Raw genomic sequence first — 14,540 nt, 5'->3', positions numbered from 1 at the left:
ACAATGGTTAAGAATTTGCCTGCCAATGCAGGGGACACGGGTTTGATCCCTGGTCCGGGAAGATCCCGCGTGCCGCGGACCAACTAAGCCCGTGGGCCACAACCACTGAGCCTGCGCTCTAGAGCCTGCGAGCCACAACTACTGAAGCCCACGTGCTGCAACTACTGAAGCCTGTGCACCTAGAGCCCGTGCTCTGCAACAAGAGAACCCACCTCAATGAGAAGCCCGCCCACCGCAAAGAAGAGTAGCCCCCGCTCGCTGCAGCTAGAGAAAGCCCACGTGCAGCAACGAAGACCCAACACAGCCAAAAATAAAAATAAATAAAATAAAATAAAAACAAGGTAAGCATTTTGTCAAAACCAATGGCCACAAGTATCAGCCAAGAGACAACGGAAGGCTGCCTGGTAATATATAGGCAGATGGTCAAGCAACAAATATAAATAATGGGAAATTATTAGGAAATAATTTGGGACTAAAAACTGGGACCTACTGGAGCACGTCAAATCACTATAATTCTATCTTGATGATAAAGCAAGTCACGTGATCTATGATTCAACATAGCTTCAGATAAGAAACCACCTGGAATCTGTGAATTACTCCCTGTTGTGTTTAGGGAGCAACTTCAAAGACTGTTCCTCCTTGACAGTCTTACAAATGCTCACACTGTTCTCATCTAAGCGCCATCTCATATTTCACGGTGTAGATTCTATTCATGAAAGGGTGCTGGATTTTATGAAATGCCTTTTCTATGTTTACTAGGATGACTGTGTGGCTTCTGTCCTTTATTCTATTCATGTTGTATTACATTGACTTGACTTGCACGTTGAACCAACCTTGCATTCCTGGGATAAATCCCACTCAGTCATGGTGCATAAATCCTCATGTGCTGCTAGATTCAGTTTGTTAGTATTTTGTTGAGGATTTTGCATCTATATTTATAAGGATATTGGACTGGAGTTTTCTCGTGATGTCTTTGTTCGTCTTTGGTATCAGGATAATACTGGTCTCACATAATGATTTGAAGAGTGTTCCCTCTTCTTCTCTCTTTTTGAAAAGTTTATGAAGCACCAGTATTAATTCTTTAAACATTTGACAGGATTCACCAATGATGCCATCTGATCCATGGCATGTTTTTAAAAGAACAGTGTCCCTTCCTTTTACCAGAACTAGAAGGTGTAAGAGCATTAAGTGATTACCTGGCCATAGTCAATCTCCAGAGGGTAGAACTTTTTGGGATATTTTGTGAAGTTTTTGGAGTGCCAGGCATTCCCGGTTTTCTCTTCATATAATTTCGTAAACTGCTCAATGGCATCCTCCTTGGATGGCATCTGCTCCAGTTTGTTACTACCAATTACCGTGCCCACGCGGCCCCAGGACCTGAATATCCAATACCTGTGGGAGGAGAGGAGGAACATCAGATACAAATTCATGGGTCAGCCTGTTGTATTTCAGAATGAGTTTCCCTTCCCTGCCATTCCCCTTGAGGGAGAAACAACTGCAAACACCCCAAAATGATGGTGACTGACAAAGAGGAACAAAAGGAACTGGTATTACAATGAAGGACCTTTATTTTACTCTTATTAAACTGAGCGTTGTAAGTTTAAAGTAATTAAAAAATGCCCTTCCAAATCATATTGGCAAATGGGCTATAAAAAGTACCAAAGAGCAGGTTAACCTTGGATCTGGCAGCCTAAATTGAGGAGTAAATCCTGAGGCCTACGGACCTTCACGTAAGAATATCCAATTCTCTTCCCCAAAGAAACACGGCAAGTAACACTTGGAAGTCATGCGCTCAAGGTGATGCAACCATCAACGACATGTATTAAAAATAATGAAGAACCTTTGGCTCAGATCAGAGGCTGAGATGTGATGAAATGGGAGGGGGTGGGCCACTGGCCTGCAGGGTCAGCCACCTACAGACCCAGCTAGCATCTTCAGTTTCTATCTCAATCTAGGGCCAAGTCTTGGGTACCCTGCGGGCTGTGCTGCCTAGCTTTGGGCGAGGTCATTTTTCTTAGTGGAAATCATGCATAAGTTAAATTTTACATCACAATAAACACAGATATATCGGAAACCCTGAAAGATTCGGATGCATTTTAAAAATAAAACCAGAGATTTCAAAGAAGATTTGGGGCTTCCTGCTGTTTTTTTGGGCTACTGCCCAGAGAAATACAAATTCATTCTCTGCTGGGTTATTTCCCTCTGGAAATGTTTGGAAGACACCACGCTGACCTATCCTGAAAAAAACCTTCTGACTCTAACAGCCCACATTGTCCTTTCCCTCTAAAAACCAATAAATCTAGGCCACCAGAATAACGCCCATGTCCAAAATCACCATTAGAATTTGCTTGCTGGAGGTGGACAATTCTGTTCTCATTTGCCTGTTGTTTAACACACTCTGGCACTCAGCACATTTCCACAAAAACCCTATCCCTTCTCCTGCACTCCAATACACATCTAGCTTTTGGAAGGTATGTTTTACAAGCAAGATACCCTACTTTGACCTTCAAATCTCCAACAAGAGTAGGTAGTAAACTAAACGACACAGGATTTTATTTCTTCAGAAATTTTAAGTAGCCACACAGATACTGTGTGCTCTTTTAAGGGTCACTTCTGACATTCACATTTTCAATGCAAGGTTTGGTGAGAAGCTGAAGGGATGTGAAGAGCCTGAGCCTGCCACTGCCTACAACCTGCGGCTGGCCAAGATGCACCGGGCGCTGACTGTATCCCCCGGGGGCTGCCACTCTCACAGGGGTTTGCCTTTTAACGAGGAAAGCTTTTTCGATCTCCTAGAGTTCCAATGTGTAAATTGTTTTCATTTGCTAAAAAGGAAAGGTCAGTTTAATATATGAAAGGGCTTTCCCCCCCCGCCCTTAGAACTTAACACACCTTCCCCACTTACGTACAGCTCCTGTTCTGTGCTGGCTGCAATGAGGGCCCATCGACTTGGCAGAGAACCGCCCCTACTAGAAAAGTGTGCGTGGCCAAGCCAGCCCAGCCCCTCAGCACCCCAGAACTGGCTCTTACCTGCCTCCACTATGTTCAAAATAAAACATACAAACAGATGCAAACCCAAGCGCCTTTAGTAACTGGGGAGCCCGAGGTAACGCTGATGAGTGAGGACAGAAAGGCTGTCCGGGGCGAGGGCCTCTTCCCTCCCTCACTGCAGGCCTCATGACGCCCCCACGCCCTTCATGAGGCGGCTGCCTCCCCAGGAGCACTGAGAGCCTCTCAGCACAGCTCTGCTGGCCGCTCCCGCCCCCGGCGCACCTGCTCTCTCTGTCGTCCTCCAGGAGCTGCAGCTTGTAATAGGAGTTGGTTCCCTTAACGATGTCCACCAGGCCGAGGGTGGCGCTGAAGACCTTCCCGCCTTTCTCCAGGACGTGTGCGCTGTGTTCCAGACCTGTCACGGACAGAGCTCCTGTGACGATTCCCACAGGGAGAAGGGGGTCTGCAGGTTCCCCACAAGACGTGTGCGCTCTCAGGACGGGGGAGCCTTGAGGCTGGGGGGCGAGGCGCGGCCCTGTCCCACGCGGTTTCCCTCACCCAACGGGGTGCCCACAGCTCACTCTGCTCACTCCCGCTTCCTTACCAGAATCAGGGTCGACAGCTGCTCCTCCTTTAAGAGTTAATTTCATTCTCTTTTCAGATTTGTTGGTACCTTGGAAGGGGATAGGGAAATGCAAACATTAAATTAAAAATAAATAAAAAGTAAGGGGAAGGTGGCAGGCAGGGCGAGTGGGTCACCTTCACCTGTGTCAGATGTCAACATGGCATCTGTACGCTGCCTCGCACCATCCTGCGCCCAGGGAAAACGAATGAGAAAACTGGTGTGGGCAGTGTTCAACAGACCATTCGGGCGCCAATGGAGAGGCTGTGCGCAGGCGGACCTGGCCAGCCTGGCAGAGGCCACGGCCCCCAGCGGGATGGGGCCACGGGCAGGGTGGGGCAGCTCGGGGCCTCACCTTCCTCCTTGACGGGGCCCTTGCTCTTCTTGGAGAGCACAGCCCCCGACTTCCCTTTTGGGGCCACGGCTTCAACAGGCTCCGCCTTCACCTCGGCCCCCCAGGGGGACAAGAGGTGGGTTGAGAGCAACTCCTGAAGGCTCTTGGTCGAGGCGGAGATGTCCTGGAGGAAATCCTCAGACACGACGCGGACGTTAGCTTCTTTTACTTCCTCCATCTTTTTATTCATCTTGTCTACCTCCTCTGTTCAAATTGGAGGGAAAGAACTTTGAAATCTCAAATCACTACACAGTTATTACTTGCTGGGTACTTCCCAACCCTCGTCACCCACAGCTCTCCTCTCCTTCAAGATCTAGTGCTTGGGGCTTTGGTTCATTTCGACAATCGTCTCTCACCAGCAACATCCCCCTTTTTCTAAGGTGTGATGAGTGAGAGCTGCTTTCTCCAAACCCTTCTACAGAACGAGATGTTAACAGGTATTACACAGAGAAACGAAGTCAGATTCACATGGGAAGAGCGGTGCACTGTTTTCTGGCCTTGGAGACTTACAATGGTCGTCGGCATATTAAGCCTGCAAAGAAACCTGTTCACCTTTGTTTAACTCTGCATTTTCCAAACCTGCTTAAGCTGCGAACTTTTTGTCTGGAGGCAAACCTACCAACATCTTGTGAACAAGGTGAGAAGAGTAGGCTACAGTCTTTACTTGGGAGTTTTAGATACGTGAATATAGACCACAACACGGAGCAGCAATGCCAAGCACAAGTGCCCACATCCCTTCACAGAGAACCTGAACAATGCCAGCGATGATAAGAGACACATTTTTGGGGTCCCTCTGTGTGTCAGACACTGCGCTCGGCACTTCACCTCATTTAATTCTCAACACAACCACAAGAGACAGGGATCCCTCTGGTTCACAGGCAGATTGAACTCACTTTTGGTACTGATGCACAGGGAGGCCTTGTTGGCGGTCCCCGTCAACTTCCCCCCGAGTTTCTCGATGGTGGCCTTCACTTCGTCCTTGTTCTGGGACAGTTTCCCAAGAGTCAGGATCTTCATGTTGGATAACGGCTTGTCTGGGATGGGAGAAAAGGATCACTAGGCAGGGCTGCTGCCCGGGGTGGAGGGTGGGAGCAGGAGACCAGGCGGCAGCTCCCAGGGAAAAGCCAGACCGGCTGCAAGGCCCCCAAATGGCCTCAGCACCCTCTTTGATCAGGGAGAAAGGGATCTCCTTGAGGAGAAGTCTACGTAAACAGAAGAAAAGAGTTAAGAGTAGCAGGAAAGCAGAGGACAGGACAGCAACCTGTACCCAGTCCTCAGCACTGAAAGGACCGGCCAGGGAGAAGCCCTGCACTGACACTTCTCCACAGCAGGCCTCGAGCAGAGGCGGCCGGGGGCGCCCTGGGTCTGCTCCACAGACAGACGAGGAAGGACCAGGAGGCTGGCCAGAGGGTGGGACGCCGGGGTCGTGTGAACTCCCAATTCCTTCTGTCATTCTGTTCCCACCCCATGCCTAAAAGCAAACTACAGTTCTCACAGGATGCTTATTAATCAACCCCATTAAAAAAACTAGCCTTGGGGACTTCCCTGGCAGTCCAAGGGTTAGGGCTCCGCGCTTCCACTGCAGGGGGCACGGGTTCGATCCCTGGTTGGGGAGCTAAGACCCTGCATGCCGCACAGCGTGGCCAAAAAAAAATTAAAATAAAATAAAATAAAATAAAAAAGTAGCCTTGTCCACGGCAGTCACTGAAAGCTTTGGTCAGCTTGACCACACTGAGCTGAGAGAACTGATTCAGGCACCAAGAACCCTGGCATTTTAGGTATTTAGCACTGACCACGGCCAGAAAGACCTGGGTCAGGGGTGTGCCTTCTGTTTGTTGCAAACGGGAACATACAGAGCTGGTTACACATTTCCACAAGAGATGCTGTGGGGAGGAGTCCTTTTTAAGCTGTCCCTGTGAGGGAGAACAACTAGGGATACCCGTAGGGTTTAACTGAAAGCTGGCCGAGGTCTCCGCAGGGAACGGAATCACTTAGCTGTGAACTGCAAGTGAGGGGAAAGCAGAAGGGACCCTCAGGGCAGGGCCCGGACGTCGACCCCGCCTGGCCCACCACACTTGCTCTTGGACCCAGGCTGCAAGCAGCAGGGTGAACTCGGGATGACCGCCCACACGTCCCCTCCCCAGAGGATGGAGGGAGGTCACTGCTGGGCTCACGTTCACGGAAGAATCCTCATCCTCCGGCCAGCACACGGTGGCCGTAACCATTAGACTACGCCACATGTCCCTGAGTAAACAAAGACAGCAGTATCTTCTGCCACACAAACACAGACTCATCTCACGGTCTTTGCTGGTGTGGAATATTTCTCGCTGACACTGATCACAACACGTACGGCAGGTCTCTGCAGGCGACAGAGACCCAGCACCACATCAGGCTCCGGATGACCGGTGAGAGCGGTGCTGCGCGGAAGCACGAAGCTGAGCCCTGGAACGCTGCTCTGCTGCGTAGCGCAGTCAGGCAGGAGGGTCTGAACGCCCCTCGCAGGTAACTGTCTCCCTGGCCTTTCTCAGAAGCCCCCTCCCCAACCTACCTCCTCCTGCTGGGGGTGGGATGGGGAGAACAAGGGCAGAGCTTCCCCCCAGGATCAGCCAGCAAAGAACCCAGACAGACACCCTCTCCACCCTAAGCTCAGGGCCCCAGTCCCCGCCCCCCGCCCCCCCCCCCCCCCCCCCCACCGCCCGAGGCTGGCCCGGAGCTGCACCTGGGGGAGTGGAGTTCACAGTGGCGGGCGCTGAGGCTGCAGAGGGCAGGGGTGCTGCCGCCAGCGGGGCGCTGGTCTCTGGGGGGAATATACGGTCCTGCTTTCTGATCTTCAATTTCTTGAGGTAAGAGATTTCTCGGAATTCCTAAGGAGTGTAAGTTTTAGTTAAGAAACCAGTTCTCCCTTGAAATAACCACCCGATAGAGAAAAGAACTTAAGAATGTTTTTCTTCTTACGATAAAGAATAACACAAAATAGGAAAATTTGAGGCTTTTGGTATGAAACACAGTATTACTGCTGATATGGTGCTTGAAAAAATATTTTCCTTAAAAAAACAAAAACAAAACAAACAAAAAAACCCAGTTGATAATCTGGTCAGGGAACCACTGCTGGAACCTGATTACAACCCCCAGGCCTCATTCTGGAGTTGTTCCCCTCAAGAATGAAGAGGCCTCTTCCTGGGGTCGTATGTCCATTCCATGACCAAAAGCCCCCCCCAGACTCCTCAGAGCCTGGGAGAGAGATTATGACCCGAAAGGAAATCAGGGCAATTCCCTTCCCTTCCTAGAAGAAAGGACCGTGAATGCAGGGAGCCCATCAACAGTCAGCGTTCAATATTAACTCTGCCGCCAGCACGGTCCACCTGCATTCCAGGCGATTCACAATGGGCTGTGCTCTAAGTGGTCACTCAATAAACATCACATACACCAGGCTCAGGGACCAGGTCCCTACCTTCCTAAGCCTTCTTCCCATCAAGAAACAGCCCCTCCCTGCTAGATCCATGGTCAACGACTGCCTGCTGGATAAAACGTATGCTGGGCATCTAACACAGTGCCACACATCACAGTGAGTTTAGAAGAAGTTTCTGCCTTTGAGAAAGAAGCTCAGCCTTGACCGACAGTCAGATATACGAAGGCAACTTCTACATAGGAGCTAGCTTCTAAACCAGAGGCGTGCTGAAGCGATGCAATACTGGGAATGCTGGGAGGGCTCCTGAGGCAGTGACCTGCCAAGTCAGGGGCAGGGAGAGAGAGGGAGGGAGGGAGGGAGGGGGGGGGGGGAGAGGGAGAGGGAGAGGGAGAGAGAGAGAGAGAGAGAGAGAGAGAGAGAGAGAGAGAGAGAGAGAGGGAGAGAGAGTGTGTGTGTGTGTGTGTGTGTGTATGTGTAGGGGTGGTGTGAGTGGTATGTGAGGAGAAAAAAGGTGGCAGAAAGAGGGGTTGCAGAAGGTAGCTGGAGCCAGATCATGGAGGGCTTTGGGGGAGGGGAGTTCAAGCTAAGGAGTTGACCGTGATTCTGTGATCCAAGCCCCTGGGGGCAGCACAGTCCCTACCCATGGTCTGTAAATCCATGAATTTGCATGGGCAGCAAGCACTGTCCACCTGACAAAATGTCTTACACCTGTAGGTACCGTTTTAAAATAACCCTTTAAAAATACACATAGATGCAGTGCAACTGACATATAAAATACTAAATAGTTCATATCACGATCTTACTTTTTCCTAACCTAAGATATCAAAAGGGATACAAATACCACAAACAGGCCTGTAACTATGGCATTCTCAGAAAAACTGGGAAAATATTTCTAGAAGAAATGGGGAATCACTCTAAGGTTTTAAGGGTGGGGAAAGGACAAGGTCAGACTTGTTGTAGAGCAACCGAGCAAGCAGAAGTATAGAGATACGTATACAGTAATTATGGTAGTGAACAGAGAAGGCAAGGAGAGAATGAGTGGAAGGGGCAAGCGGGAAAGTGGAGTTCAGCTCTGGATGCTGAGGTGGTAGTGCCACCAGGACCCACAAGCAACAATTATGGAGCGCTTACTATGTGCCACTGGTCCAAATGCTCAACCACCCGGGGAGAAGGCACGGGCGATGAGGGAACTTGACGGACATCAAATCCCAAGCCCAGGGAGCCCACGACAGCCCCAGGTGGTGGGGGGCCAGCTCGCACCGAGTCTGAGGGCACGGGGGAGTCCTTCCAGCAGCAAGCCCCCCAAGACACTGCTGGCTCCCCCAACAGCGCGGCTCCTAACAAGGTCCCCCAACTGAGGTTTTTTACATTCTGAGAATTCAAGAGAGAGAGAGAGATCAACAGGAGACGTGAACTCTGGACCCAACTCCCCATCTAGCTCCAAGGCAAGGAAATGTCTTGCTCTGAGAAACACTCTCCCATCATAAAGGCAGGAATTACCATTTGTTCACCACCATGTCCCTTGTGCCCAGAACAGTGCCTGGCAGGGGGCAGGCACTTGATAAACAGAAATAAAAGTAATTCACAGTCTTTGCAAGCAAGATTTTACACCAGTTGGACAAACCTGTGCTCCAGTTGGAAGTGCTTTGGTACTACATCTGTGTAGTTTGTAAATGTACAGAACCAAGGACATAATTCTATAATCTGATTATGACGATGGCCTCGATGTAAAGAGGTCTGAGAAACTCTGCTCTGCAGTCGTGGTGACCTGGCGTGTGGACAAGCCCAGAAGACGGGACCAGGTTTTTCTGCAAATACATCCCAGGATCCACACCCCCACTTACCTTTGGGGTCACCCAGTCCTTCCGGTTGGGCGTCTGTGTCTTGACCATACACTTGGTCCAGGCAGTGACATCCCCGGTACAGTAATAGGCATCGCTCTTGAAGACCAGCTGGCCTGAGCATTCCTCGCAGGGAAGGAGGGCACCGAACACCATGCCGTCGGCCACTCGGTCCAAGATCTGAAGCCAGTGAAGAAGAGAAGCAAGTCAAGGAGGAAAGGAGCAGCTACAGGAGAGGACATTTACCAATGTGGGATGAAGAATCTGCATGGACTCCACTCGCTAAAAAAGAAGGGAGGGACTGCCCTGAGGTTCCTAACATTCCCTGGAGAAGGTGGTTTACAGTTGGAGCTTGCATTTTTGTGCTTTATGAGACCTTAGTTCCATGCCTGAGGGGTTCCTGCAGCTCCCCTTTCCCTCGGTGACTTAGAAATAAAGGGAGAGGGCTTCCCTGGTGGCACAGTGGTTGAGAATCTGCCTGCTAATGCAGGGGACATGGGTTCGAGCCCTGGTCCGGGAAGATCCCACATGCCGCAGAGCGACTAGGCCCGTGAGCTACAACTACTGAGCCTGCGCGTCTGGAGCTTGTGCTCCACAACAAGAGAGGCCGCGATAGTGAGAGGCCCGCGCACCGCGATGAAGAGTGGCCCCCACTTGCCGCAACTAGAGAAAGCCCTCGCAAGGAAACGAAGACCCAACACAGCCATAAATAAATAAATAAAATTTTAAAAAAAAAAAAAAAAAAAAAAAAAAAAAAAAAAAAAAAAAAAAAAAAAAAAAAAAAAAAAAAGAAATAAAGGGAGAACCCAGAACATCCACTGTTTCTGCGCCAGAGGGAAGGCAGGGCAGGGCCTGCAGGGGGCGACAGCCCTCGCAGCCCTCGGGGAGTCTGTGAGACGAAGGCAGCAGAGAGGGCTCCTCGGGCCAAAGTTTGTGGCATGAACACACGAGGCAGATGTGCAGCCCACCTCGGTCCTTGAGCGCCTGCCCCTTCCTGCCCCCGCAAACGGCGACCTCGATGGCGATGACCATGCAACATGACTATGGAATTTCACTCCCAATTAATACCAGCAGGTGTTCACCCGGAGGGCCTCCCACACTCCACCGGGACAGTCACCACGCACGGCCTGGCCGCTCGGCTCCCGGTGCCCGTAACACAAAGGCAGCTCACCGCCGACTCCCCGGAGGGCACTTGTTGCTTGTTGAAGATGAGCAGCTCTTTCAGGTCATTCGTCGAACACGCTTTCTTTAGCTCGTCCTTGATGTTCCAGATCAGGTTGTTCTGGGCCTGTGCACGAGAGCCAGCAGCTGAGAGACCAGCCCTTCTCAAAGGAAGAAACCCAACTGGAGGAAGACTCCACCCTGGCTCGCTTCTGCCTCTAGTCACAGCCCCGCGCTCAGCTGAGCTGCCCCGGGGCTGCCGCATCCCCAGGACTGTGCTCCCAGCTCGCGGCCGCGGTGTCGACCTGGGGCGCGGGTGCTCAGGGAGGGCCGAGGCAGGTGGGGAGGCCACGGCCCAGGCGCCGGGGTCCCCGGAACCAGCTCCCCAGAGACAAATCCCAGGACACACAGGAACGCGCCCGAAGCACCAGGTTCATCTGCCCCAGCACCTGGCCCCCAAGGGAGGAAGGGGCGGCTCCTCGACAACCTGAAAGCGAGCAGCAGGGGCAATCCCCAAACACCTCCCACCTCCTCAATCCTCAGAATCGCGGAGGAACAGACTTAAGCTCCTCTGAAGACGGAACTTTAAACCTCAGTGGTAATATTCATGCAGCGCCTACTCTGCGTGGGACACTTTTCACGCCATCGCACGCACTCTCACGACCACCTTGGCCAGCAAGGCAGTAGCCTCCCGACGTCAGAGGCAGGGCAGGGAAGAGCTTCCTCCTGTCTGAGGGTGGTGGGCGAGTTACTCACGACTCAGTCTCAGACCCCACCACCTCTGCAAAACATGAAAATGCCGGCCCTCTCTGCACCGAGCGAGGAGGAGTTTAACTCGCTTGACAACAACTGTCATCACACACACGCGCCCTTTCCCAGCCTCTGTAAGGGCCTCTCAATAACATCCTTGCCTGCAGCGCCACGTGCTGGGCCACTGGTGACGGAGATGAGGGAGCACGAGGCAAAAGTCTAAGGGTATAAGGTTAGATCAGAGAAGCAGAACTATCTCATCTGCGTGACCAAGGATGGGAGGCCAGCACAAATGGGTGTGCCAGGGTGGGGACCATGGGCAGCGTTCCCAGCTTCTGACCTTCTTTTTACCTCTGACAACTCTGGAGACAGGGAAGATGGGCACGAAGGGCAAATGCAAAAGAGCACCCCAGCTCCACTGCAGCTGGGGTTGGCACCAAACTGACACATTTTTAATTGAAGGACAACCACACCGAATCTGTGATTCTTATCAAGCAGCTGGAACCACACCAGAACATGCTTCTAATGTTTTACACCACCGGCAAAAACGGAATACTCATGTAAGAGCGCAGCAGAGGGCTCATGGAAATCACATTCCCAAGAAGAGACTGACTGCTCTCCCCTAGTTTGCCGAACACTCACCTTTCTCTGGTTAACAATTTTTACTTCGTTTCGACACACACGTAACCAACACAGTGACAAATTTCTCTGGTCTATGACCGCTGATCTAACGGGCAGTTTGCTCCTCTTAATACATGCCTTTTATTATTATTTTTTTTAACAAGAGATTTTCATTAAAAAACATGGAACTTCATCTCTTCCAGCCATTGTCTGTGCCAAGAACCTGTGGCATCCTTGAATTCAATACGCAGTTTCCAACGTGCTACAGGCCCGGGAGGCACAGTGACGCACAGTGTGGCTGAAGCATGACGTGCCCACCCCAGCGTGAGGCCGTCGAGCGGGAAGCGACAGCTCAGCTCCTGCCGAGCCCGCCTACTGCTGCTCTGGCGCCTAGAGCCCACTGTGGGTGCTTTCGCATAAGAACTGTTGCTTTGGGAGGAGGGAAGAAAACCTGGGGGAAAAGCCAGGCTATTTAACAACAGCTATCAAGTTGGGAATTTTTAAGGCTCTCATTAAAGCAGGACACACGCACCTCCTTGAACTTTCTTCCCAGAATGAGGAAGAGAGTTGAGACTGAATGGCGAGAGGAGACGCCCAGCTCGGGACTCACCTTGAGGGCCTTTTCAAGCTTACTCTCCTTGTCTTTTTCTTTTCTAGATTTCTTCTTGGCCACTTCCTCCATTCCATCCACCTCGTCGCCTTTTCTCTTTCTGAAAGACAGGAAGGATGTAAGGGAAAGAACCAGAGCCATTAAAGCCCTGAAAGCCAACAGCTCTGGCGACACAGCATCCTAAGGCCATTCTCCTGCGGCTCAGCCAGGCGCTGCCCACTGAGGAGCTGGCCCTCTGCTCAGGCAGTGTCTGTGGCTGACGTCATCCATTTCAGGAAGCACAGCTGCCAGGAGGGGCCAGCGGTCCCTCCAGGGCCTTGGAACAACCCGGCGCAGCACAGATGAGATGGCCTGGAAGGTTCTGGCAGGGACTGTGCCAGAGGTAAGACCACAGCTGAGGGCAGGGACTGCAGAAAGACAAAGCACCAGTGCCAGGCGCTGAGCCTTTCAATCTAAGACACAGGGCTGCTCCTGAGGCCAAGAGGCTGTTCTCAGACCGGGGAGGCTGTGCTGCCACTTAAAGCCCAACAAGAAGCGGTGGTCTAGGCGCTGCCAACCAGTCTGCCTCAGCCGGGTCAGCAAACGCTGCCGACCAAGTTCAGCAGCATCACTCCTGACCTAAGAGAGGGCACTGAGGGTCATCAGTAGGCCCTAGAAACAGGGCAGGTCAGCCACGGTGGTTAATACTCACTTTCAGCCATCACACAGGCCTGAGATCAAACCCTTGCATTTTTCCTCATCCGTAAGAACAGGGAAAAGAATACCATCTACTCTGTAGGATCGTGGTGATGGTTAAATGAAATATCCTCTGTAAAAGGCTTACCATAGTGCCCGGCACACCAAAAGTGCTCAACCAATTCTGGTTGTTACAGCATAAATGTGAGCTTGTTCACTCCTACACCTACACCCCATGTCAAAGCACCCTGAGGCTTTTTAAATCTGTGGGTCCGACTTTCCAGTTTTCTTTCACATTCCAGAGCCACGTGTGCGGTGCAATAAACTTGTGCGTTTTGAACTGAAATACTGCGCGAAGGCCGCTTGATGATGGGGAGGTGGGGTCACCCCGACCCTACACTGTCCAAGGAGCACAGTGTACACCACAGCCCTGCCACGCCCCCCTCAGTGGGCTCGTCACCAAGCAACTAGACTGCGGCCGAGGGACCAGCAGAGGGAACACAGGAAGGAAGTGTCCACAGGATCAACATAGACCTAAATGTTAGCACCGTATGAAACCCACACCATTCTGAACTCTCAACCAGATAACTTATCGACTGCCCACCACCCCCCTATTTAAAAATAGTCAAGATTCTCCCAGCGCCGTTCTCAAGAGAGACCCAGACACACAGGGACACATCCACACACGAGGACATGAGGGGGATGTGAAAGTGGGTCATGCAGGGGTCAGAGGAAAGGTGGTGGTGGACTCCCGCTTAGGGGAACGCTCAGACGGAGCAGGGGGAAGTGGGATGTGCTCTCTGCCTGTCCATGGAGGTCAGATGCGGGACAGGGAACAGACCACCAGGAGCGGCAGGAACCCGCACTGCAGGCTCCCCAGTCCTTCCCTGCTCTGTCCCCCGCCGCCTCAGCTGGGGAAGGGGCGGAGCTCTGCTGCCCCCCCCAGCTTTCTGACGGGCAGCAAGGGGAACACAGGAGCGATATGGACTCTGGGCCTGTGTGAAGCCTCCACCCTGCCAGCTCCTGCACCCACCCTTCACTCTTGATGCCCGGGAGCTGCTTCTTCAGGGCTTCTTTGTCCTCTGCGGTGAGGAGGCTGAAGCCCTTGAGCTGGCTCGCGCTGTACTCAGGCCGGAAGCCCAGCTCCTCCCTGTTCTGAACAAAGCAGTTCGGGTGGTACCAGCGGTCGATCATGCCTAGCTGGGGCTTCTCAGGGTCCAGCATCTTCTTGGACAGGCGCACCTGGCCCTGCAGGAGAATCCACATGTGTTACCGAAGACAGACAAGGAAGGATGGTCAAACATCGGGGGGCCAGGGGTGACCAGGTCCACACCGAAGGCAATGGGAGGGGTGCTGGGAGGTTTTGGCTCTTTTATGCCACCAAGGATTGTGTTACCCTCAAGCCTCAGCACCCCATTTAAGAAGGGGTTAAGTCCAACCAGCTACCCACCTACCTAGCTGCCTGT

The 14,540-nt window shown here is 52.0% G+C and overlaps 1 protein-coding gene across 1 annotated transcript in view; it reads right to left on the bottom strand.

The window, feature by feature from the left end:
• The window catches only part of PARP1 (poly(ADP-ribose) polymerase 1), a 42,443-nt gene that overhangs the window by 14,153 nt on the left and 13,750 nt on the right, over positions 1-14,540 (bottom strand). Inside the window, exons 4-13 of the mRNA XM_059941501.1 lie at positions 14,108-14,322; positions 12,400-12,499; positions 10,429-10,545; positions 9,261-9,437; positions 6,727-6,871; positions 4,901-5,041; positions 3,969-4,211; positions 3,596-3,664; positions 3,274-3,406; positions 1,197-1,392 (exon numbers count right to left, since the gene is read on the bottom strand). Coding sequence (XP_059797484.1) covers positions 1,197-1,392; positions 3,274-3,406; positions 3,596-3,664; positions 3,969-4,211; positions 4,901-5,041; positions 6,727-6,871; positions 9,261-9,437; positions 10,429-10,545; positions 12,400-12,499; positions 14,108-14,322 — 1,536 coding nt within the window. The remainder of the gene's footprint in view (positions 1-1,196; positions 1,393-3,273; positions 3,407-3,595; positions 3,665-3,968; positions 4,212-4,900; positions 5,042-6,726; positions 6,872-9,260; positions 9,438-10,428; positions 10,546-12,399; positions 12,500-14,107; positions 14,323-14,540) is intronic.

The sequence above is a fragment of the Balaenoptera ricei genome, chromosome 1, assembly GCF_028023285.1.
Source record: "Balaenoptera ricei isolate mBalRic1 chromosome 1, mBalRic1.hap2, whole genome shotgun sequence".
NCBI classification, from domain to species: domain Eukaryota; kingdom Metazoa; phylum Chordata; class Mammalia; order Artiodactyla; family Balaenopteridae; genus Balaenoptera; species Balaenoptera ricei.
The sequence above is the reverse complement of the archived record's forward strand: the minus strand, read 5'-3'. Positions and strand labels throughout refer to the sequence as shown.